We start from the raw sequence: 25,872 nt of genomic DNA, 5'->3' as shown, positions 1-25,872 counted from the left end.
GTTTTTTTTAAGGTATAATTTTATGTTATCGGACCTTTTCCTTTAAGACAGAACAGAAATGAATATGTGGACATAGACCTTAGATATGGTTTGAAACAAAAGGACTTAGGTAGACTGTTAAACCTTCAAGCCTTATCTCACACGTCCCCATTTGAAAAGGTTCCATTTCTTTTTGGTTTGCCAAGCCACTCAAAAACTATACACGAGCAAATTTACCAAAGCTCCCCCCCCCCGGAATAAAGACGAACCCACCCCCGAACTATAATTGCCGATTATAGTTGATAACGATTAAATCGTTAAATAAACCACCACGATAAATTAGGGAAAAAAATAAAAAAAAAGAGAGAGAGAGATATCTGACCTCAGAAGCGGACGCGGCCAACGGAAGTGGTTGCTCTAATTGGTCCCCAATGCTGAGTGCTAACCTCAAGTCTTTCTGCATATGCTGTAAAGGCATGCTGGTCGGGAATGTCCCCTCAATAATTGCTGCAAAAAGAGGGAGAAAAAAAGAAGAGAAATTTCGATTTCAGTACAAATTCCAATAAAAATCGCGGCGCCAAGCAAATATATCACGGGGGACACAAAAGGAGAAGCTAATGTTGTTTAATTATAACAAAACTAAACCCTTACCGAAACAAAAAGTTTCTCAAAAAAAAAAATTGTAACCTTTATTAAAAAGAGAAGAAATTGAACATTTTTCAATTTTACAAATAATTCATCAAAGGTTTGGAATTGACTTCAAGAAAATAAAATGAAAATGTAATATTAAAGCATTATACCAAGTTAACGCTAAATTAAACCTAAATTAAGTTATTTCTTTGTCGCTCCCAAATTGATTTGAACTTTCTTCATTTCAAACCCCACAAGTTTCAAATAATCCGTTATTGGCATTCGAACTCCACCTAATTTTTTATCAGTACGATAATACAAATCCGAAATGCTAGGCGGTGTCTTGACTTCAGCGTCATTTTCGTTCATTATCAAGTCTTCTTGACCTTCAACGACCTTGTCATTCAACGAAAAGGTTTCGGTAATTACCAAATTCTCGGCACCACCAGCGGAGGTTGATGGCTGGCAATTGTCCTCGTCGCTATCAGAGGCCAGATCAACGAAGTCAACGACGTTCGATTTAATTTGCAGATGACCAACTTCCCAACCATCGTAATAGGAACTATTATACTCGGCCACAATTTCAATATCGCTGTCCGAAGAAGAACCATCGGACATGGCTTCGTCCAAGTCGTTGGACTCTTTGGGACTAGGGCTTTTAACGAAGACAATAGGCGGGTTAACCTTCGTCACTGTAACGGTTCCCTGAGGCCCCATTGGTGCGGGAACATGGGTATCATTGCTTTGACTAGCAGTAATAGTTAGATTGTTAGTTAAAGTAGGCGAAAAAACCTCCAGGTTAGCCTTTGCTCTAGGCACACGCGTGTACGTTCGGATTGGTGGCTTAAGTGTCTCTGTGACGTCGGACTGCGTTGGTGAGGTAGAGTTTATATGACCTTGAAGGTGGACTGGTCTCTTCGAGGGGCTAGTTTGGCTCGCGGTAGTTAATTCTGAGATCTGACCTTGCGCTTGGGGTACGGAAAATCTACCTTGAAGTCTTATGGGTGTGTTAAAAGTGACCGTAGTCATTTCGGGCGGTCTGTTAGGAGTTAAAGCGGGTATCCGAGCTCCTAAGATGCTTTCACTTTGAAACGTGTCGGGTGTTAATACGGGAATTGGGGTCTGAAGAACTGGGGGACCCGAAATTGCGGGAATTGGCGTGGAAAGAACGGGAATTGGCGTGGGAAGAAAGGGATTTGAATGCGCGGGAATTTGACCTTGAAGTCTTGTAATGGTAGACGCGGGCATCAGAGCGTACCCTCTAACGGGTGTACTTTGCGCGCTGAACCTAACTGGGCTCAATGTGGGTCGAATTTGACCTTGGAAGCTAACCAGGGTGTGATCACCCTGAACTGGATCAATTTGTAATTGAGTGGGACACATTGGAGGGCTAATTTGACTTTCCTCAAGACTGACAGCGTTTGTGGTAACTACTTGACGTGGAAGAGGGTTTACTACATTAATCTTAGTTCGAGCGGGTTCAGATCGGGGACAGTTGGGCAAGAAATCAGACTCAAGCGGTGGACTTAGAGGCGTATCAATTCCCGGACGATAGACGGGACTAACTGGGTCAGCTTGGCTAAGGTGGTTAGAGTTAACGATACGAAGGATGGTAGGCGTTTTAATCGTGCACGTTAAATTAGTATTCTTCGGTGTGCTTGGGGTCTGAGCAACAGCTTGACCACTGGCACCACGTTTTGAACTCAAAGGTCCAGGTTTGTCGACGCGATTTTTTATCGTACTAGAACTAGGACCAACTGTGGTCTGAGCAACAGCTTGACCACTGGAACCACGTTTTGAGCTCAAAGGTCCAGGTTTGTCGACGCGATCTTTTATCGTACTAGAACTAGGTCCCTTTGCGGTCTGAGCAACAGCTTGACCACTGGAACCACCTTCTGAACTCAAAGGTCCAGGTTTGTCCACGCGATCTTTCATCGTACTAGAACTAGGTCCCTTTGCGGTCTGAGCAACAGCTTGACCACTGGAACCACCTTTTGAACTCAAAGGTCCAGGTTTGTCGACGCGAATTGGAACATTACTAGAATTAGGTCCCTTTGCGGTCTGAGCATCAGCTTGACCACTGGAACCACCTTTTGAACTCAAAGGTCCAGGTTTGTCCACGCGATCTTCTATCGTACTAGAACTAGGTGCCTTTGTGGTCTGAGCAACAGCTTGGCCACTGGAACCACCTTTTGAACTCAAAGATCCAGGTTTGTCGACGCGATCTTTTATCGTACTAGAACTAGGTCCATTTGTTGTTAGGGTCTCTCCGCCTTCAGTAGGGCGAGAGTTCCAAGTCCCAACAACATCTCGACTATTATTAGGGTGAAATCGGGCCCGAGGTTTCGCAATTGGTTCCCGACGCTTCATTAATTCTCTCTCGGCAGGTGTCGGTTGCTCGCGGAGTCTAACTAAAATACTTGGTTTGGCTAATTCCTCACGTAACCTTCTACGCGTCAAGTGTCCTTCAATTCGCGACATTACATCGTCCAACTTGGTGGTTGGTTTTTGACTCGGTTTGTTAAAAGATTGTCGAACCAGGATGGTTCGTACTTGATTGTTCGCGTTCCTGGCGCTATTAATATTTAAAACTGGCGCGTGCGTCATAACATTCTTGCGTCTAACAACAACACCGGTTGCTAGATCGGGACTACCTTCACTCGATAATGATTGGTCAGTTAATATGGCCTGCGTTCTATCAGCCAACGTTTGGTGATGAACTACTTCTTTAACCTTAATGGCTTTCTCATTGCTTTTAGACTTTGATTTTCGTTTTGTCGAAGATGTACTTGGTTCAGATATAATGTCAACCAACTGTGGTTGGAGTTCTTCGACTTGGGCAACTTGCGGTAAGTTCGCGACAACTTTATCTTTGACCTTATCCTTAGATTTTGACCTTTTCTTTTTAGTGGTACTAGCCGCGACTTCCGGAACTGATACCACGGGTTCTAGCGTATCATTAGCGTATTGTCCAACAACAAAATCTAACGTTTCAGTTACCAAGTCATGAGTAGTAACCTTATTTTTAGCTTCATACTTTTTAGTCACCGTTGTCTCAACCGAATTGTAATCTCTCGCGACAAGTTCTATAGTGACGGACAAATTATCGACATTGACATTGACCTTCTTTTGAAAAACATTACCATCAACTGATTCGGACGTCACATCAGTAACATTTCCCTTAGCAACTTCATCAATGGAAGCCATTAAATTATTAAGAACAGTTTTAGAATTATTCTTTTTGGAACGTCTATTATAAATTCTTTTGGATCGACGAGAAGCGTCTTCGATTGTCTTAGAGACGCCTCCTTCTTTGTTAGAAGCGTCACTCGGTTGTTTATTAGAAACTTTGGCACTGCTGCAACTAGGACCCAACTCGATCGCACCAGATTGTTCTCTTTCCCTGACAGTTATTGTGACTTGATATTTTTGGGAAATATGTCCAAGAGACAGACCCGCGGCACTGGCCAATGAACGTTGGAAATAATCCGATGCGAACGTAGTCTGAGCCACTTTTGGCAAATCTTACAATTTGGATACGTACATGCAAGAGAGAGAGAGAGAGAGAGAAAAAAAAAGTACAGCCAAATGATTTTGTTTTTCCCATAATTCAGCAGTTGGGACTTTGTTGTTGTTTATAATGCGCGCAATGTTAATTTAAAGTATCGCGTTCATTTTGATATTTTTAAAAAACTGCACCCAATTAATACTTATATAAAAGTAGGTTTAAAAGGGGGTCCAAAAGAAGTGGTCCAAAAACTAACTTGGTATATACTATATAGAAAGATAATTGAAAATAAAATTCACCTTGTCCTTTGTCAACGATCGCTGGACAATTCATGTCCCCTAACTCCAAAATCTCCACCAAATCCCGTTGAGATAGACCCGCCCTATCAGCCAATGCCATGGCTTCGGCTAGTGAAGCCAATGTGGTGCCCAATAGCATATTTAAGATTAAATTCATCTTGGAACCATTTCCAACATCCCCTGTGAGTATTTTTGGTAACCATCATACAGTTAACAATCGAAAGATTGAAATAAAAGCGTGGATAGGTAAGTCTATTTTCGTTGGACTTACCGAGATAGAAAGCGTGTTTGCCCATTGCTTGAAAACACGTGGTACATTCGGTAAAAAGTGACCTGTCTCCAGCGGCCAATATGATCAACATACCGTCTTCGGCGGGTTTCTTCGAACCCGAAACAGGTGCTTCTAGATATCGTCCGTTTCTAGCTATGATAGCCTAAGGGATATGGGTTAGTTTGTACGAAAACACTAAGCACTTCAAAAAACATCGTAAAGATCGTAACGTACTTCAGCAATGTCTGCCGATGTCTCAGGGTCAATAGACGTCATTTCAACGTATCCCTTGTTGTTACCTATTTCGGCCAATACCCCACAATTGCCAAACACCATCTATATAAGGAAGTTTGAACATGATTGATCAAGGAGTGATATTGGAAACTGATCAGGGTTACAATATTAAGGGCGATCGATGTTATAGGGGAGATTATGGGACAGAGTTCGAAAACATCCAGGTTTTATTGGTTTTTTTTTTAAATATATTTAGCAGTTATGTGTAATGTAGAAATTGTTATTCAAAAGTCACTGCTTAGTAAAAAAGATGTCTTAAAATGTTTCATGAAGAATAATAAATATTATTATTAAATAATACTTCTGAAGTTAAAACAGTAAATATGCCTATATTAAACAATCTTTAAAATAAAATTATTCTACCATTCAAATTGATCGAAATGGAATATTTTAGTGAAGGGTTTTATCAAGAAGCGATATCTAGTTTAAAGGTATAAGATGCCATAGTCCCAGTCCCCTTTCAAATACAAGAGGGGGGGGGCGTAAAAGGAGGCCGGGCTATTTCGCCTCTCCTCAGTCAGAAAATACGTAATTTTCGTCATTCGCGTCGCGCTGACGTGACTTTTCAAGAACCAGTGATATACTGGTTGTAATTTAGAGGCGGGGATTAACTCCGGACCTACGTTTGGACTGGAGATAAAGCTGGAAATGTGGCGAATTCATACCTTCTCCCTAATAAACTAGATATCGCTTCTTGGTTTTATTAAGTGGTTTTTTTATGGTGGATAAAATCGAATATTTTTTGGGCTGGTTTCTTCTTAGATCGACCCCTGTTATGGGACAAACTTAAACTGATCGGGGAACCAACATTGTGTCAAATTTTAGAACAGATAATACAGATTAAAAAAAATTCTGTGACAAATTCAAGAGAAACCTGCCAATTTGCGATCATGGTGACAAAATTAGGACCAACACGAAGCAAGTTTATCTACAATATCACAAAAGCTTATCACGTTTCGGCATCTCTAGTACCGACCGGTGCTTTGTCATACCACCACATACGATGTCAAACCCGATAACAGCGGTATGGCCCCGTTGAATAATCAGACACGCTTCAAGCCCATTTCCATCAACCCACTCAAATACCTCCAAATCCCGTATAATAACAAGTAGTAACGGGGAAATTACCTCTTTGGCAGCTTGAGGATCAGCGACGCAACAGAAGGTAATGTCGGCAGCTTGAACCACATCGGCTGGTGTTTGACCTTTGGTAGCTCCCGCTTTCACGAATTCGCGACACTGTTGAAAATAAAGTTTTGAGTGGAAAAAAATGTCAATTTCAAGCTAAATTCAAGAATAAGTATCCAGTTATCACTTATCAGAGAGCCCAATAAAAATTAAAATTTCTTATGGGAAAGTTTGGGGTTTTTCTCAGGATTTTATAGGAGAAAAAAATGCCGTTTTATAGGATAATATGGCAATAATATGGCAATAAAAATGGTCATATATAATACAATTTTGGCTTAAAATATGTTGACAAATCTAAAAAATAACAATTTTTTATTTTACTCTGAAAATTCAGAGGAACTCAATTAAAATATAATTTACATAAAAATCCAGAACAAACTCCGAAATTTCGATGTCTAGTTAAACGTGATCTCGATCAGAGCTAAATTTTGATCAATTTGATGCCAAATTACACGAAAACTTCGACTAAATCAAAAATATAGGATACTATAGAACCTTTCAATAAATTGACATTAAAGGATAATATAGGACAGGTTCAAAAATATAGGATACTATAGAACCTTTCAATAAATTGAAAATAAATGATAATATAGGACAGGTTCAAAAATATAGGATACTATAGAACCTTTGAATAAATTGAAAATAAATGATAATATAGGACAGGTTCAAAAATATAGGATACTATAGAACCTTTGAATAAATTGACATTAAAGGATAATATAGAACAGGTTCAAAAACATAAGACCGCTGGCTCGGAATCCCCGAGATATTTTAAAAAAGAGACAGTTTTCTAAAAACAAATCCACATAAAAGTTAATTACAATAAAGCGACCTGACGATTATATCATAATACGAATATTTAATGTCTGGTGGTTGTTATATTTTCACTGACCGTTTACACAATACAATAAAAATATAATATAATATTAATGATGAAACTTGTTTTCATAATGTTTGCCTAATGCGTATGGGAAAAATTGAGTGAAAACCAAGTCAAGGTTATTTGTTGATAAAACAGAGCGGGAGCGAGAGCGTTTGCCTCAAGTTGGAACTAGAGTAAACAGTCAGGGACTTGGATCAATAACGTATCAGTCCAACGAAAATTTTGTAAACAAAACCTAACTTTGGGAAACTCCTGTGGTCCCACATTTATTTTAACTATTTTTTTCTAAATAGCCTATTAGTATTAAAGTAATTCAATTCAGTTCAGTTTGAACCAGAACTTCATTGCAGCTTCCTAGGTTAATTAAAGAGGTTTTGGGGTTTTGTGTTGATTAACAATCAATCAAATGTACAGTATAATATGAGTTGAAAATGTAGACAATGTTCCTAGATTATTCTTGGAAACTTCACAAACATTTATTTGTGTGTTACCAGAAGGGGATCCTAGAAGAAGGATGAAACTCCGTACCCTCTTTAATTAATACACGATTCTTCCCAGTCTCACATTTATGGTTTTCTCTAATGCTCATCAAACTTCAGATGGGCCTCGCACCGTGGGGGTGAATTCTATAACTGTTTGGTACTAAATCCCCAGCAATGAACCCACAAACCTTGATTGTCTTGACGTGGGAACGGTTTGACAAAAACGCACAAGCGCATGCATGCGCCTTGGCAAATAGTTAATCAGTTAATAGAGTAATGATGAGGAAACTATTTATAGCGTATGTGATTCGATTTAGTAACCCTGAGAACTCCAAATGTAAAATGATGTTGGAAATAATCATGTTAGAATTACCACGCCCGCTTTAAGGGTACACTTCTCTCTCGAAGAGAAGTATAATATACTTCTGGTGTTACAAATACATATAATTCAAACAAAAAGCAACAATAGGGACTACGAGGCCAACTGGGGAAAATGCGGTTCTTTTTAAATATTTTGGAAAAAGTACATATGGGCATATTTTCAACTCCATAATGAATGTTAGGTTATTTTAAAACACGAAATGAAATAAAAAATAAAAATTAACGTCTTAGGTAATAGAGCTCGGAGCCGTAATTAAGTTCAGCAGGCAGATCTTGCCAAAAATTCCATTTAAAAACAGACGACGCGATGCGCATAATAAAGTGATAGTCTCACGAAGATAAAATTCCAGACTAATCAGCGAATTACTACTTCTAAAAATAATCAGCGTTAAGTTTACGGGATTGACAAATTAAATTCACTTAAAACACGTTTCTAGGCCTATAGTTTGAAGTAAACCATTTTCACTAAAGATTTACCAACTTTGTCTTCACAGTTACAATTTTACTTCAATACAGAGGAACGGAAGAGGCCCATACGGTACCCTCTCGTCTATTTCGGGAAAAATGCGGAGTGAAAGTTTTTCTTTTCATGGGAACACCGAGACGCCCGTGGGAGCTAGGCGAGTTTACATCACGCAGAAACAACTTTGTATAAATACAAAGATAAAATCCATGTAAGGAAGAAAAAACATCGTAACTCTCGTCTCGACTACGCGGCGGGTGTTCTATAAAGCTAGATTCCCACTCGACCGAATAAACCCGGCGGAAATCACACAGCCAACGGTAGAAATTTTAACTTACGCCGGCGTCCGGCGGTAGACCGTTCACACTACGACTGAATTTTCAGTTTGGCGGTAGATATTTTTGGGTCACGTGACAGATTTGAGTTGTTTCCACAACATCTATTTCACACTCTGAATTATCTTTCTCCCCTTGTCGCTTAGATCGTAAAATAAGGGACATTTTCTAACCTCCTCAGTAAAGTCTTCCTTATTAACATCTTATCTCTTTTTACTTTCGTAAGTTTAATTTTTCTTTCATGGTGGTATGTTTCCGATAAGCCTTGGTCAACCACAAAAAAATGGCGGCTATCAATCGATCTCGCGTGTGCGTGCGCTCTTGAAATTTATGACTTTGTCAGTGGGATAATTTCATTGGCTGAGACTCCGGCGTAACGCCGAACACGACCGAAAAAATAGAACACAACTTACGCCCGACCGAACGGAAATTCCGTCGGGCTCGGCGTAAAGATTTTTCAGTCGAACCCCTTTCTGCCGGGTTTCCGTCGTGTTTTCCGTCGAGTGGGAATCTAGCTTAAAGGGTAATTATAGGACAGTGGGATTCGCGAACCACTTTGAGTCCAAAATTCTCCATGACATTTTCCCCCAAAGGCGACACAGGGGGAAACCCCTCCTACCTAACTTCATACCCATGCTTGCCCAATCAGCTTTACTCCCCAACTAGCCCTTCCACTTAATATTTAAGTCCCCCACCATGTAGATATAAAAGGGAAGAGCCTTTTTTAAGTCCAACCTTTTTACTGTTTCCCTATAGTGTATTTTACGGACGACCCCTTAAAATTAACATAAAAAACTTGAAGACAATGGTAATTTACTTAAGGGGTCATCCATAAAACACACTCCAATCGTTGTAAGTAAGTACTCCTTATGGAAAAATGTCATAGAAATTACCTACATTTTCGACTCAAAATAGCAGTGATACTTCGGCCCTACTACCCTATATAACCATACCGAAATTATTACACACATCAAGACATATCTACTTAAATTGATACCAGATACAATACACCATATTGCAATAAAAACCATACAGGGAGTCAGGGACTGAGAAACAAAGGTTATCCAATAAGATCGTTAAGCACCGAAGCGAGAAAGGCTTACGTGAAACAAAGCCTGTACTTAGAAACGGGCTAATGACCGAATCATTATTTAAACCTTCTGGATGGTATATAAATCTAGAAGGGTTAAAAGCTAGCCAAGAAAGATCTAGAGTAACTCTTCTAGAAATCTAGAAAGGTTAAAAGCTAGCCAAGAAAGATCTAGAGTAACTCTTCTAGAAATCTAGAAAAAGGTCAAAGCAAAGACACGTTCAGATAAACACGTAGTTTCCCGCGCTTTCTGTTAATTTTAACGGAAAATAGGGCCCCAGTACACAGGTGTAATTTATTGCATCGTCATTGAAAAGGTCATTAGTGATGAGGAAATAAGATGAGTTATAACTGATAACAATACAGGTAACGCGAGCTCTTTATAATGAGGAAACATTTGCATATATAAAAAGAACATAAAAGCTTCCCTTACACTTAATCTTAGTTTCGTTTTCTATTCTTTAAACAATAAATCAAATTTCAAAACACAATAGCGAAGGGTCCACCCCCATACAACTAAGTTGAAGTTAATCTTAGGTGTGCGGGTACGTACATTAGGTACACCGAATGTTTTTGGGCGTATTAATTTGATTTCCATCATGGTATAAATTTACAACAAACGGATACTAAAAGAAAGTTCAGTAGAGCGTACAAAACTAGGGTGTGCGTTCCAATTCCGCCTTAATTTTTCCACTGTTTTTAAATACAAAAACCCTATTAAGACCCACGTATTTTTAAAGGTCTGCTGCCGAAATGGAGATTACTCTCTACAGTTCTACCAAGAAGTGATATCTAGTTTATTAGGGAGAAGGTATAAGATGCCTAATATTCGCGCGCCATAGTCCTAATCCCCCTTTCAAAATACAAGGGGGGACGTAAAAGGAGACCGGGCTATTTCGCCTCTCCTCAGTCGGAAAATACAAGTAATCTTCGTCATTCGCGTCGCGCTGACGTTAGTTTTCAAGAACCAATGAGATGCTGGTTGTAATTTAGAGGTGGGGATTAACTCCGGACCTACTATACGTTTGGACTGGAGATAAAGCTGGAAATGTGGCCAATTTAAACCTTCTCCCTAATAAACTAGATATCACTTCTTGGTTCTACATAAAAATTATTTCCCAGAAAAACAGGCTACAATAATTAGAAATAGGCAAAAAACAACCCAGGTGTATATATACATATACAAGTCCGGAAACGAAGAAAATAGGAATTCCATCGCGTATTGGATAAGATGGTTGCCATAGCAACGTAATTCTTCCCTATACAAGGGGATATTTTAGTCTCTCCCTCCGTTACAACCCTTCATAATCGGACCGAATCTAAATCTTAACCTTCACCCTTTAAACACTTCATATGGAAGGAGTAACCGATAGAAACAGACAGACAGACAGAAGGGGGGGAATCTTTTTCATACGCAAAAATTGATAGGGGGGAATAGAGAGAGGATATCTGACGAGAAATTTATGTCTGATAAAAATATCTTTCATAGTTTCAAACACGCATTTGCACAAGAAAGAGATAAAGAGAGCTCAAAAGTCGAAAGGAATAGGAAAACTAGCTCGATTTTCTAAGGGTACGTTTTTCGAGGAGCCTCTCGAACGCGGCCACCCCTTATAAGATTAAAATGGGACTAGTCCATAGGGTAACATAGATGTTCGTTGATTGGATGGGGGGGATTCTAGAGAGGGGAATAAACCAGAGTACAGGGATTCGCTAGAGCGTGCGTTGCTAAAACGGCAAAGGAGACTAGGAGAAGGATTCAACAGAAAATCGTGAGTCCAAAGAACCGCCGCGTTTGTCGGTTGTCCCTCGGTCGGGCTTGGAGTTAGCGCGAATAGTTGCGTATTTTTTATTTGGGGGGAGAAAATTACTTACTTAAAAACATACCTTATGGTTTTTATAGTAAAAATCTAACAATTGTGGGACAGTTTCATCATGGAAATGTTTTTGATGTAATCAATATTTTTTAAAGAAACAGTCGCGGGGTCCCCCGTAAGAAAAAAAAACTGTACTGTTCAAATTCAAAATGTGTAGCAAAAAAAGCTCCCATTAAAACGGGTGGATTTTTAGGCCTTTGGCGTTTGGTTTTATGGAAATGTTGGCCAATTTTAAAATTAAACGCGATCACTTCTACGGTAGAGTTTCTTTACTACAACATCAAAGTCTAATTTCCTCCGTAAACAGTGTAAAAGCTGGCTCGGGATTCAAGTTTGGCAATTGCTCGATCGGGTAAGTAAAAGGCATACCACTTTGTCTCTACTTTAGCCGTTAGCTATAGATATTCAAAAATTTTAAATTGGAAAATTTGACGCGTCAATTTGTCGGTTAGAAATAAATACTACACCATCAACCCTAACGCCTTTTGAACGATTTAAAAATTAGAGATCTAGTTACGTAAGATTTACGCGAACTGAAAGAAGCCGTTGCATCTAACACAGGCTTTCTCTATGAACAAAGAGATGTAAGCGTGGAAGATTTCAATCAATAGTGTCTTTGTAGATTCCAGGCTATTTTTGGCAACATTCCAACAACCCTTATCACGTGTATTCCTTCTAGACGTTCTAGTAGCTTTTCATAACATTCGCACTACGCATTGTTTTTTAAACATCGCGATAATGCTCTAATTCAACTATAACATTTAAGTCACATTAAATGTAAACATTTTTTTGTAAATGTACGGCGTATTATAGATGAGTTTTAAATGAAAATATTTTGCCAAGGACAAATTTATACGTTCGTAAACAGTTTAAAGCAAGTTTCTTAAGTTAAATTGAGTTTTAAAAGAGGCAAAACAACTTTTTGCAAAGTTTTTCCCCATCTATGAAAGGATGATTATAAAACATTGAGTGAAAAGTGTAGTGGTATAATATTTTTAAAATTTTTAGACATTGGTTTTTCCGTATATGTAAATTTCTATTTAAGTTTATTTCTTATTTTCAGTCGAAAAAGAGGCAAGAAGAAGGGTCTAATCCCAAGCTGAGACATAACACTTCAGTTGAAGTCCGCGAAACGATAAAACTTCGTCCAAGTCATTCCTAGTTGAACTTTAACCTTTTCAAACCTTACATAAAAACTCTCGAAGTGATATAAATGTTAATAATAAGCATGTCTCAACTTAGCCTAATCCGTCAGTGCCTGTTTGTGGCTACACTAGCGTTGTTATTCGTTAACTCGCGCGCGGTAGTCAGTGGTCGCGCCGAGCCTTCGAGGCAAAAAAGTCTTCCCAGAGTGATAGAATCTTGTCCGGAAAAGTGCGGATGCTCTTTGACATTATCGAGAGGTGAAAAGATTACGGTCGATTGTCAAAATCAAGGTCTCGGCGCCGTACCCAGCAACATTCCTAAAACAACTTTAAAACTAATCCTGAACTCCAATCTCCTAGTCAGCGTCAGTCACGAAGAGATGAAAGATCTCGAAACGTTAGAGAGCTTGACATTGGCCAACAATAATTTGTACAAACTGGAAGAGAACGTTTTCGACGATCTAACCGCTTTAAGAGACTTGGATCTCAGTGGCAATAGTCTAAATTCCAATACGCCCGTCGAAATATTCCGTAGACTTTCATTCTTGGAAAACTTAAACTTAACTCGAAACGTTTTCACGCATATCTCGAACAGCCGTTTCAGCGGTCTCAAGGACCTTCAAACTCTTGATCTGTCAGCCAATAACGTGGCCGGCATTGACCGAGAAGCCTTCCTGGGCTTATGGTCTTTGGAAGTTCTGGACTTGTCCGGAAATCGTTTGAGTACCATCGAACACGAATGGTTCGAGAACTTGCAACGCTTGAAGGTCCTTAAGCTATCCAACAACAAGATCACCAGGATCAGCAACACCGTCTTCTTTTCCTTGAGTGGGTTGGATTTCTTAGATATCAGTGCCAACAACGTCACCACCATCGGATACCTCAGCTTCAAAGGATTGAGCCAAGTCACCACGCTGGATTTGAACAGCAACAATTTCACCATCCTTCAAGAAGGGACTTTCAAGCCGATGGAAAAGCTAAAGAACGTAGATCTTAGCAACAACCCGTTGAGGGTCTTCGATGGCCTGTTTTCGTCTTCCAGCAATGTACAAGAACTGTACATGTACAATATGTACAAAATGGAACGCCTAACCGGCGACAGTTTGAGAGGGTTAACCGGGTTGAAACAATTGAACCTGGTGGATTCTAATTTGAACCGCGTCTATCCTAACGCCTTCCTACACTTGAGTAGCCTCAAAATCCTTAACTTACAAAACAACAAGTTAACATCCTTGCCAAGAGGAACCTTCGACCCTCTAGGTCGAGGAGTCTCCATCATTCTGAAAGGAAATCCCTGGCATTGCGACTGTAAACTTTACTGGTTACTCATGTGGTTGGGCGATCATCACCTTAGTCACATGTCAGCCCCCCTGGACACAATATGCCAAACTCCTCAAAACCTCCTGGGAACTCCTATATTGGACGCGCTAGACCATCATATGGTGTGCCTTAACGCGAATATAACCAGGCACACTCCGCCAACGGCTTTCAAATTAGGTTCATCCGCCACTTTAACTTGCGAAACGCACGGCTTCCCGGAGCCAACTCTCACCTGGGTCACGCCGGGAAATATTATGTTCCACTGGTCTAAGCATCTCCAAAATCAAACTGACCCTCCAAACATGGAGTCCTTCATAAACGGTTCCGATAACCACCTTCTAGCTCACCGCGACGGCCAAGAACCTCTAGACGAAAATCAACTGGCACGGTTCTCTCTTTTAAAAAACGGAAGTCTTCAAGTGCACAACGTGAAAAGATCAGACAGCGGTTTATATTATTGCACCGTCTCCAATGCTCTTAGCAACGCCACCGCCATTGTACAGCTTAAAATCGACGCCAATTACAGATTTCACATTCAAATCATGAGCATACTCGTGGGTTTGGCTACGAGTTTCGCCTTCTTGCTTTTAACATTGATCGGAGTAATGATTGACATGATCATGGACGCCTGCGGTTGGACCTGCCCATGCTGTTCAATGTCCCCCAGAGCAAAACAAATAAAGAAGATTATGGAATCGATGGAAAGCTACAAAAGCCAACAACTGGACTGGCTCAGAGATAACTACACGTCTCAGGTACAAAAAATAAAGGACAACTGTATGCAACAAATGGAGAAACTGCGAGAGAGTTACTCCTTCCAAGTCGAAAAACTGAGAGACATTAGGGACTATGGAACGTTGCAAATCGATAGAATCAGGGATAACTATTACATGAAAGTCCAAATCGTCCGTGACTACAGCACTTCCCAAATTGATCGCTTGAGAGAAAACTACGTATTTCAACGCACTAGAGTTCGAAAGTACAGCGCGCACCAATTCATTAAACTACGCGAGAACTACAAACTGCAACAGCAACACCTTAACAAAATCCTCGAAACTCTGAATTTGGAAAGTTGCAAAACAACCTGCGCCAGAACGGATTCCATAATCTTCGAACCGGAGATACTCAACGTTGACGCGGTTTTCCCTCCACTAGAATTACTGGTCGGCGTAGATTTGGACGCCAAACCAAGAGCCATACCGTTAAAATCCAGCCGCGACCGAACGGGTCATCACGGCGCCATATCATTTCCTTGCTCATCTTCTTCGGGCCAACCTTTATTGCGCGAAATATTAGATTCCGAGAGCCAAATCTCAGCTTACTACACGCCGGAAGATTCCACCTCCCAAATATCGATGGGTCCATTTGACAAGGACCATTACTGCTTATCATGGGACGACATGGATGATAAAAGTATCATCTTGCCTCCCCTTAACGCGCCCTTACACGAGAAACCGACAAAACGGGACGTTGGTGTCTCAACCTCCGACCTTTACCTAACTCCAGTCATTATCGTTCACAAATCTAGCATTGATAATAATAGCAGCAGCGATGATACTAGTTCTTGCGATGTTAATGATACCCAAGAAATCTTAGACGCTATCACGATAGAACCCACTGATATACAATGCGTCACCCTAACCGATACTAGTTTAAAATTAGACACGTCGTCGAATGAAGCCAGCGAAACTGTGGTTTAAACCAATATTATTACTATTATAAATTAATACTTTCTCTTTTTTCATTTAGTAGTAATTAAAAAGAAATCAGCACGATTTTTCTTAGCGTTAGATGACTTTAAAAATTAAAAAAACTCACTGAGAATTTTTAAATGTCTCTAAATGTGATATAGTTAATGATAATGAATCAAGCCCGTTACTCGTGTTTAAAAAAAAATGAAATAAAAATTAATTAAAATTAACTTTATCCCCGTTCCGTTTCCCCTAAATGAAATGAAATTAAATTAAATTAATTTAATTTAATTTAAAAAGAAATGATTTTGAATGTTGTCGGAGTGCTTTGGAATTTTTTGCGAGTGATTAAGAAGTTGGATAAATTAAAAAATAAATAAATAAATAAAACCCATATTTCTTTTAAAGATTTAAATGTGGCTGCATTATTAATTTAAACGTTAATCGGCTGTTATTAATTAATAAAAATTTATTAAAAAAGCTACGAAATGTACTCCCACTCACTCCCACCCCCAAGTATTTAAATATTTTTCTATAAAGAAAACTTATAAATCTAAATTTTACACGGAGCAAAAAACAATGAAAAGAAGCCACATATTGCAAAAGAAAAAATTAAAATCAATGTGATAAAAAAGGATAATGCTAAAATTAATTCTGTTAACTGCTGGCAGTTAAAGGAATTTTTGGAAATCATAACCCCGAAAAAATAATTAAATTTGCGCTGGTACAATTAATAGAAAGGCAATTAACAAATACACGTGCACCAATCAATATTAATTATATTGCCTTTCCAGGGTTCATACAACTTTTGGAAAACAAATTTCCCTGAGATTTCCATGAGGTTTTCCCCCAAATATACTTCCCTGAATTTTCCAGGTTTTCCCCCGTATATGTAGTATCATATGGAGCAAAATGTTAACGAAAGAGGGGGGGGGGAATAGGACTATAACATACTCAAAGGACATCCCCCTATCTCTAATATAAAAAGAGTTATGAGCCTACAAAGTTGGGTGTAATGTTAATCCTAATGAGGGGATGTTTATGAACATTTTGCTTAATTACTCGGCCCCTATTTGACGCAAATTTCCCTGAATTTTACTAAAAAATATGAATTTCCCTGAGGTTTTTGTCAACTATTTATTTCCCTGATTATTCCAGGTTTTCCCTGTTTTCCAGGTTTGTATGAACCCTGCTTTCGTATTAGACCAACTACTTAAAAATAAAATCTAATTAGTTTAATGAACTAGTCCGCAAATTGTGGCTTTCCGAGTAAATCCCCCTCTTTCTAAACTAAAAAAGTATTTGGTTAAAATTTGACGTTTCCTTTTAACATTATTAACAAAGACTGTCTTCGTATTCTTTGAATGAAATAATTTTAAACTCGTGTCCTCAATTTTCCCGATTGAATGAGGGATGTAACGATAATGATTGAAAAAAAAAATCGCGTGGTGTATGTATTTTTGACTGGAATACGTGACTCTTTCATTGTTTTTTTTTTAAATGAAGATTTAAATATTTTTTTTTGTTTTTTTTCCGGTCCATTTTATGTATGCAATATGAATGTATTTTAGGTTAATAAAGGAATTGCAAATTACAAAAAATAAATCTGTGTTAAATTTTTTTGGATTACACAAATGAAGTTCTATAACCATTGTTCAATGGTACGACCTTGATTGTAACCCCCTAAATTCTAGGACAAGGTCGTTTCACACGAATCTCAGTGGATTCACCCTAAATTATGTTCAGTTATACCATGGAGCACCGCGCTTACATTTCAATTTCAACCCACACGTCAGAAACCATTGTGTCACGTGACAAGCCTGTGGTCCTTACATTTCAACCCACACCATTGCAAAATGAAATCAAAACCCTTTCACTCTCCTTTCTATTTTCCCTCCACAGTTATACAACGAGACTACGCCATTAAATGACCTTTGACCCGATATGTAGGCCTGTGGTCCTTACATTTCGACCCACACCATTGCAAAATGAAATCAAAACCCTTTCACTCTCCTTTCTATTTTCCCTCCACAGCTACACGAGATTACGCCATTAAATGACCTTTGACCCCGATATGCAAGCCCGTGGTCCTTACATTTCGACCCACACCATTGCAAAATGAAATCAAAACCCTTTCACTCTCCTTTCTATTTTCCCTCCACAGTTACACAACGCGATTACGCCATTAAATGACCTTTGACCCCGATATGCAAGCCCGTGGTCCTTACATTTCAACCCACACCATTGCAAAATGAAATCAAAACCCTTTCACTCTCCTTTCTATTTTCCCTCCACAGTTACACAACGCGATTACGCCATTAAATGACCTTTGACCCCGATATGTAAGTCTGTGGTCCTTACATTTCAACCCACACCATTGCAAAATGAAATCAAAACCCTTTCACTCTCATTTATATCTTCCCTCCACAGTTATACACCGCGATTACACCATTAAATGACCTTTGACCCCGACAACCCCAATTTAAAATGCGACCCCTTTTGAAGTTTATATGAGAAACTGAAGTGGTGAATGAAGTTTCTCCACTTCCTATATTTTATTTCAAACCCCTTTGACCTTTCACCATCCATAAAAAAGTAAAAGCAAAAAAAACTTTTGTCTGACCTTTGATGGTGTTCTGTTCCAAACAATGACCTGGTGACCCGAGTTGAGAAGATTTTTGACGATTCCTTGACCCATAATTCCGAGCCCCAAGAATCCAAATTTCAATTCAGAGGCGACCACTTTCTTTTGCTTCAAAACATCCGACACCCTTTCAACGTCCAAAACTGGCGTGACCTTTGGAGAGATGTGAAAATATATTATCATTAACGAGATAAGAACCATTAATATAATTAAAATTGAATAATCAATTAGCCCTCTATCATTTGAACCGTGCTCAGGCCCCGCCCTTAATGTCTAGCCTGACTAATTCCCACAAAAACCTTAACATTACTTGAACCTTGACCTAAGAAGCCCTTGTCTCAAAAGACACTGGTTACCCTGTGACCTCAAGGACAAGCCTAAAGAATAACAAGGTTGATCCAAAGCTAAGACCAATCCCACAAAAACCTTAACATTACTTGAACCTTGACCTAAGAAGCCCTTGTCTCAAAAGACACTGGTTACCCTGTGACCTCAAGGACAAGCCTAAAGAATAACAAGGTTGATCCAAAGCTAAGACCAATCCCACAAAAAGCTCAACATTAGTTGAACCTTGACCTAAGAAGCCCTTGTCTCAAAAGACACTGGTTACCCTGTGACCTCAAGGACAAGCCTAAAGAATAACAAGGTTGATCCAAAGCTAAGACCAATCCCACAAAAAGCTCAACATTAGTTGAACCTTGACCTAAGAAGCCCTTGTCTCAAAAGACACTGGTTACCCTGTGACCTTAAGGACAAGCCCAAAGAATAAGTAAATCAAAATCACTTCACCCAGTTCCCCTTTTGTTGACCTCTCTAAGAAGCCCTTGTCTCAAAAGACACTGGTCACACTATAACCTTAAGGACAAGCCTAAAGAATAAGTAAGTCAAAATCACTTCACCCAGTTCCCCTTTTGTTGACCTCTTTAAGAAGCCCTTGTCTCAAAGGATACTGGTTACCCTGTGACCTTAAGGACAAGCCTAAAGAATAACAAGGTTGATCCAAAGCTAAGACCAATCCCACAAAAAGCTCAACATTAGTTGAACCTTGACCTAAGAAGCCTTTGTCTCAAAAGACACTGGTCAAGACTATGACCTTAAGGACAAGCCTAAAGAATAAGTACTTCGAATTCACTTCACCCAAATATAATTTAGTTGAACCTTGACCTAAGAAGCCCTTGTCTCAAAAGACACTGGTCACACTGTGACCTTAAGGACAAGCCTAAAGAATAAGTAAGTAAAAATCACTTCACACAGTTCCACTTTTGTTGACCTCTTTGAGAAGCCCTTGTCTCAAAAGACACTGGTTACACCATGACCCTAAGGACTAGCCTAAAGAATAAGTACCTCGAATTCACTTCACCCATATTCCCTTACGTCTGCTATATTTGACCTATTGATCCCAAAAACATTAAATAAAACAAGATAAAAAAAATTACAGGTCTAGTGACGTATGTTGGTCTTGATAATAATCCACTGGATGACTTATTAGGCGAGTTTGAAGAATTGTAATGTCCCGGCACTCCTGAGGGTGACGCGGACCGTCTGGTAACTGACACTGAATTGTGAGATGAAGAAGGAGAAGCCGCGGCACCATCAACTGTAGCATCACCGGTAGCTCCATGATCCGGAGATTGGGAACCAACTGCCCCGTCTGTACCATCATCAGGTGACCCGATAGAATTAACACCCTTCTCATTATGTTTTTCCATCCTTTGCTTCTTCGTTCCTGGCATGGAACTCGTACTACTGCTATCGGACATTGTTCTTTTGTTTGGTGCCTACAAAAGCAATAATTAGTTTTGCAATAAATAAAATCCCAACAAGATGAATCAATGGTACTGGTTCTAAGTCCACCCACCATCTTGAGTTGGAGCGCTCAAAAATCTCAAAGTTACACAGACACACACATGGGACAAAAGGACGCAAATGAGACTTACTTTTTTAGGTTTAGTTATTTTCTTTCGATCGGGTTTAACAGATTCTGTCGTAAACGAGTTTTCGTCACTTGGGGGTGGTTCGGGCGAATTTTGTTGTGGGAGGGGCGAGTCCGGCTGTTTATGGTCAACGCAATGTACAGTACACGTAACGCAAGAGGATGGTGATAGTTAATGAAAGGATAAAAAACAAAGACAAATTCAGTTAGAACAAGTCGGAGTGTACGTACGTACGCTTGGTTAGTTTATATTTAAACGAAAAAAAAAAATGTATTTGGAATTGGGTGCGTGATAAAATGTGTTATAGCTTTCAGTCGCAGCCTGTTATTAGAGTTAGTTGTGTTTGTGAATCTATTGCCAGGGGGTTGGGGTTTACACGTAATTTTCGCAATGTCTTCTGTTTTGAACAACAAGGGTCTATTCCTTACCTTCCGAGATGAAAGGGAGGTTTGTGATAATCGAGAATTTTCAGATTTTTCTCTTTCAACTTTTTGGGTGAATGTGGTTGTGGAAGAAGTGGTAGTAGTAGTAGTAGTAGTAGTAGTAGTAGTAGTAGTAGTAGTAGTGGTAGTGGCGGTAGTGTTTTGTTTTTTACTGCGTCGCTTCTCTGAGCCGATGGGAAACATTGAAGCCAACTCTTCTTCTATCGAAGGCAATTCCCCGCTTTTGGCCTGCCAGGACACAGACAAGGTGTTAAAGGATCGCTCAACCCCTCTGCTAACCACATTAACTAATTTAAATTAACCACACTCCCCAAATTGTTTTAAACGCGACCCAACATGGTAGCCATCACTATAAGTCCATTCAGATGGTCAAAGACAAAGTATAGACTAATAATGGTGGACATCATGGGGTCGCAAACAATTTCTACATCTCACTTTGTAACTAATTTAAATTGTCAAAATATAACTTTTAACTACACTTTGTAACTATTTTAATTTTAACTAAAACTCGCAATATTCGCAAGAATTGACTTTTTCTATTAAATTAACTTTAATTATACTAACATCTTATTTAATTTTTTAAATATATCCTATATAATTATATACACTTGCCCACAACTCAACGCGGATATAAGGGCAATATACATAAGAATATTTTTTAATATGCTAACTACAGGCCTTTTTATTTATGAACATAATCCTTTAAAACCTTGTATCTTAGTTTTCGCTTCCGAAGTCAAAGAAAACACACGAGTGAAATTCAATGGGAATATAAAACAATGTTCCCAATGGCTCAGAGAATCAATTTCATTTTTGGTTTATTTTATTTTATAAAGGTAGAAGTTTATGGAAGAAAAATATAAAGCTTGTAGGGCATAGTAAAAAATATTAATTGCGTGTACAAGTAAGTAAATAGCCTTTGGTGTTAAATACTCAGTGAGAAAATGAACAAGAAAGCAACAGTGATGATTTGAACAGTGAGCACGTATAAGAAGGAGAGTCAAATATTGAAGGGGTAAGTAACTAAAACGGCACAGTCCGATGTCTATCTCACGCGCACCTAACTCGGCGCACAGCAGAGGAACCAGACGTCACGTGATCCGTTAAGAATACGGATTACGCGCATCTACCTCAGCGCACAGCCGAGGAACCAGACGTCACGTGATCCGTTAAGAATACGGATCACGCGCATCTACATCGGCGCACAGCCGAGGAGCCAGACGTCATGTGATCGGCCGTTAAGAATACTGGCCGTAAACTAACTTCTCGGATTTTTTCTCTCTCTATTGCGCTGATTGCGCATGTGCCAAAAACTCTGGTTTTGAAGGGGGGTGGGCTGACGGAGAATAGAGTAATGTCAGTTCTACGTATGCAAACGTCATACCCTTCTATCTCTTAGCTCAGTGTCATCCCCCCTACCAGGCGCGTACAGTATCCCCTCTTACAAAAGCGCGCCTAGAGGGAGGGATACACCATCTACTCCCCTCTCTACCGACACTACTCTATTCGGTCTCTCCGAGCTCCTTCTCATAAGTGCTCACTGATTCGAAGCGTAAAATGGTGCATTTTGTAATTTATACAAATCAGTGTTAAGGGAAAATTCAAACACATTGGCAATAACTTTTAAATTCATGTTGACAAAGTAACATAGTTTTTGGACTAGGAGGATTTATACCATTTACACATGGATTCCATGCTATTTGGATAACAAAAACGCATACAAATTTGTCCTCCAAGTAGCCTAGCCTCTTTGTGTAAATGGTATGACTTCTCCTAGCCTGAAAACTATGTATTTGAATCGTACATTGCAAGCCAAACTAGTAACTACGCATTTCTATCACTTTCCATGTTATGAAACTTATAGGGAAACCAATGAAATTCATCAATGGTGTACTTTTTGTGAACAACAAAATATGATAGCCACAAGATGTATATGGTTGGTCATTGATCAGGGTTCATACAACTTATGGTAAACCGATTTCTCTGACATTTCAAGGCTTTTCCCCCCATATGAAAACTATGCATTTCCAGGTGCAAGGTCACCTAGTAACTTCGGTAGTACGTTTTTGGAGCAATAACTATGGGAGTGGTAAGTTTTAGTTGGACCATCCACTTCAGGGTAAATTTACTCAAGTCTCACAATTTTTACCAATTTCCCGGAATTTTTATAAAAATTATGAATTCCCCTGAGTTTTCCCCAAAAATGATAAATTCCCCAGAGTTTTCCCTAAATTTTTAATCTACAATTTATTTTCCAGGTTGTGTATGAACCCTGTTTTCACGCAGGTTGTGTATGAACCCTGTTTTCACGCAGTTTATGGTTCTATAATTCCACATTGCTTGAAAGCAAAATGGCAATTGAACTTCTGATCAAACACCCTCCCGACCTCCATCATATTATATAACAAAAATTTATATATAATCGGTTTTAATTAAATCAAACTAATTGCTCTCAAATCAAACTACCTCATCAGTAGTTAGGGAAAAAAATAATAATAAAATCAGAGTTGGGACAACCCTTTCATTGATAAGGAAAATAAATTGTACTCTCTTGGCACCTTGGTCATATGACCAGAAAGAAATTAAAACCGAGAAGATAATTTAGGGGAATAAAAATCTCTTCACACTCCTTTGACACTATTAATGTCTATTTATGGTCTTTCTCTTGCTAAGTTACTATAATAAAATAATTGAGGGGAATATTTATGTTTTTTTTCACCCCAAGGTGCTAAGTTACTATAATACGAAGATAATTGAGGGGAATATTTATGTTTTTTTTCACCCCAAGGTGCTAAGTTACTATAATACAAGATAATTGAGGGGAATAAAAACTCTTCTCACTCAAATGACACTAAAATATTTATTTATGGTCTTTCTCTTAGCACCAAGGTGCTAAGTTACTATAATAAAATAATTGAGGGGAATAATATTTATGTTTTTTTTTTCACCCCAAGGTGCTAAGTTACTATAATAAAATAATTGAGGGGAATAATATTTATGTTTTTTTTCACCCCAAGGTGCTAAGTTACTATAAAAGTCTTATCTTGAAGATTCTTTATATTATGGCTGTTATATTTAACAGGGGAAAAGTTATTTCAAATATTGTTGGGGTCATTTTGGGAGTAAATATGACGCAATAGGGTGCAAGCAAGAAGCAACATATCATTGTGATATTTAAACCATGGTAAGCAAACCAAAACCAAAGCACCTTAAATTTAATGTGCAAATAGGCAAATGGTGCAGTCACCGGGTGTAAAGATTGATTTGAAATGAATTTAAATAACTGACCTTTTGTCCTCCTTCAATATAGTCAATAATTGCTTCGACAGCTTCTTTAAAGGACCCAGATTTTTTATTGGACTTCATGAATTGGTCTTTGTATTCCTCATAAGGGTAAATAAGATCTTCCATAACCCAGGCACTGTTAGTATAAAAAATATATTAATTAATGATTTAGTTAACTTAGCCTTTAATGTCTTTCTCAACACTTAATTGGATTTTATTATTAATTAAAATGTTAATTAACTACAGTTTTCACTTAAGGGGTTAGAGAAGATTCCTCCCCCTTTCTCTTAGCATTAACTTCAGAGCAGTGTTGTCAGACCCTTGGTAAGGCAAATAAGTCAAGTACTGGTTCAAAGTAGTCTCTTACTCTCTTGCCTCATACATGGTCTGGCAACACTGGTGGAAGGACAAAACCCCCCTTTAATGTTAACTATGTATGCTCCAATTAAAGTGCAGTTTGTAATGGATACTTGTATTATGTAATCTGACCCAGGTTTCTATAGTTTGCAATGCAAACTGCCCTTAAAAGATGTTTTATCAATATTGGTATAATACCAATTAAAGTTAAATTAATTTTGTATTTAAATTTTGGTGAAATTATGTAATTAAACACAACACAAGGGAGTATTGACCCCTCATGTCTTGTATCATTCAGTTGACCATACTTTACATTAATTATTTAAACATAAATATGTTTACAATCAATGTTTTGCAATAATTTATTTCAAAAAATACACAATAAAAACACTACTTACTAGTTATCAGTTCCAAAAAAGAAGACGCAATGCATGGCCTTCTTTACTGATGGTCTTTTAACTTCTTTAGTTGGTTCCACAATCTACAGAGTAAAATAAAAGAAACAAAAACATTAATTAATAGGAGCAAACAAGGTATAATTAATTTTCGCGAAGTTCATTTTCAATGAATAAAAACGCGCGCCAAACGTTTGGAAAAGGCTAAGGTTTCCCGCTTAAATTCCAACCCCCCTTTTTGCCACTCAAGTTAGATAGAGTAAAATCGGCAGTGTTTTTGAATAGACATAAGAAACTGGGCATATCCCGCCTTTCCCAACGTTTTACGTTAGGCTTAGCTTCAAGCTAGAAACCAAAGACAGCAGACGCGTTCGAAAAATTTTCGGCACCCCCTTTGTAGACTTACTTTAGCTGGCCATGGAGAAAATCCTTTCATCTTTGCCCTGGAAAAAAAGACGAAAAACGTTAAGCCTAAACGTTAATCTAACTTTTCGTACAAAATTTGCGTATTTAAATATAATAACTAGGGCGTAATGTTAAATTTTCTTACCACACAGGGTCTCCGAGTTGGTACTTCTCCGCCATTTTAGCTACTAATGCGATAACACGGGTGTCTTTGGCGGAAAAATACACTTCTTGATTTTGCCGCGGCTAGGTGACGCTAGCCTACGGAGGTACTAGGAGTAGAGGGCGCCACTCGTCGGGGTAGTTTGCCAGATTTATAGTGACGTCATAAATACTTAATTATTTTCAAATTTTAAAAATTAAAAACCGTTACAGTGTTTAATAAGTGTAAAAAATCATATATGACCTATAATTTGTTTATTTTAATCATTAATTTGCGTAAAACATTAATTAAAAGTGTTTACATAACCGGTTTCGGGTATATTTTAGGCGAAATTATGTGCCCTCAACTGTTTAGAAACACTTTTAACTTTAATTATTGGTTAGTACGTTGAAAATAAGCCTAATTTCTAT

The 25,872-nt window shown here is 38.5% G+C and overlaps 2 protein-coding genes across 2 annotated transcripts; one reads left to right on the top strand and one right to left on the bottom strand.

Annotated features, from left to right (window-relative positions):
* Window positions 1-642: 642 nt before the first annotated feature.
* LOC149654002 (uncharacterized) lies at window positions 643-25,567 on the bottom strand. Its single transcript, XM_089845349.1, has 12 exons — window positions 25,445-25,567; window positions 25,301-25,337; window positions 24,898-24,980; window positions 24,146-24,278; window positions 20,418-20,531; window positions 19,917-20,258; window positions 18,460-18,633; window positions 6,110-6,220; window positions 4,922-5,023; window positions 4,688-4,850; window positions 4,417-4,596; window positions 643-4,133 (listed from the first exon to the last, which is right to left on the bottom strand). The coding sequence occupies exons 1-12, from the start codon at window positions 25,477-25,479 to the stop codon at window positions 811-813; spliced, it is 4,797 nt and encodes a 1,598-aa protein (XP_089701475.1). The 5' UTR covers window positions 25,480-25,567; the 3' UTR covers window positions 643-810.
* LOC149654003 (uncharacterized) lies at window positions 11,477-17,441 on the top strand. Its single transcript, XM_089845354.1, has 2 exons — window positions 11,477-12,032; window positions 12,744-17,441. The coding sequence occupies exon 2, from the start codon at window positions 12,894-12,896 to the stop codon at window positions 15,843-15,845; it is 2,952 nt and encodes a 983-aa protein (XP_089701480.1). The 5' UTR covers window positions 11,477-12,032; window positions 12,744-12,893; the 3' UTR covers window positions 15,846-17,441.
* Window positions 25,568-25,872: the final 305 nt, after the last annotated feature.

Source organism: Phalangium opilio, unplaced genomic scaffold (assembly GCF_054372755.1).
Source record: "Phalangium opilio isolate 3A_F unplaced genomic scaffold, DU_Popi_V2 ptg000079l_1, whole genome shotgun sequence".
Lineage (NCBI taxonomy): Eukaryota > Metazoa > Arthropoda > Arachnida > Opiliones > Phalangiidae > Phalangium > Phalangium opilio.
Note: the sequence above shows the minus strand (reverse complement) of the source record. Positions and strands in the feature narration are given on the sequence as shown.

Bases quoted from the DNA above. Each gene is read 5' to 3' on its own strand.
- LOC149654003 (XM_089845354.1), top strand. From the start codon at position 12,894: ATGTTAATAATAAGCATGTCTCAACTTAGCCTAATCCGTCAGTGCCTG.
- LOC149654002 (XM_089845349.1), bottom strand. From the start codon at position 25,479: ATGGCGGAGAAGTACCAACTCGGAGACCCTGTGTG. The intron at 24,981-25,300 runs GTAAGTCTACAA...TTTACTCTGTAG, and splicing joins TTTCTCCATGGCCAGCTAAA to ATTGTGGAACCAACTAAAGA. The intron at 4,597-4,687 runs GTAAGTCCAACG...AAATACTCACAG, and splicing joins CAAACACGCTTTCTATCTCG to GGGATGTTGGAAATGGTTCC.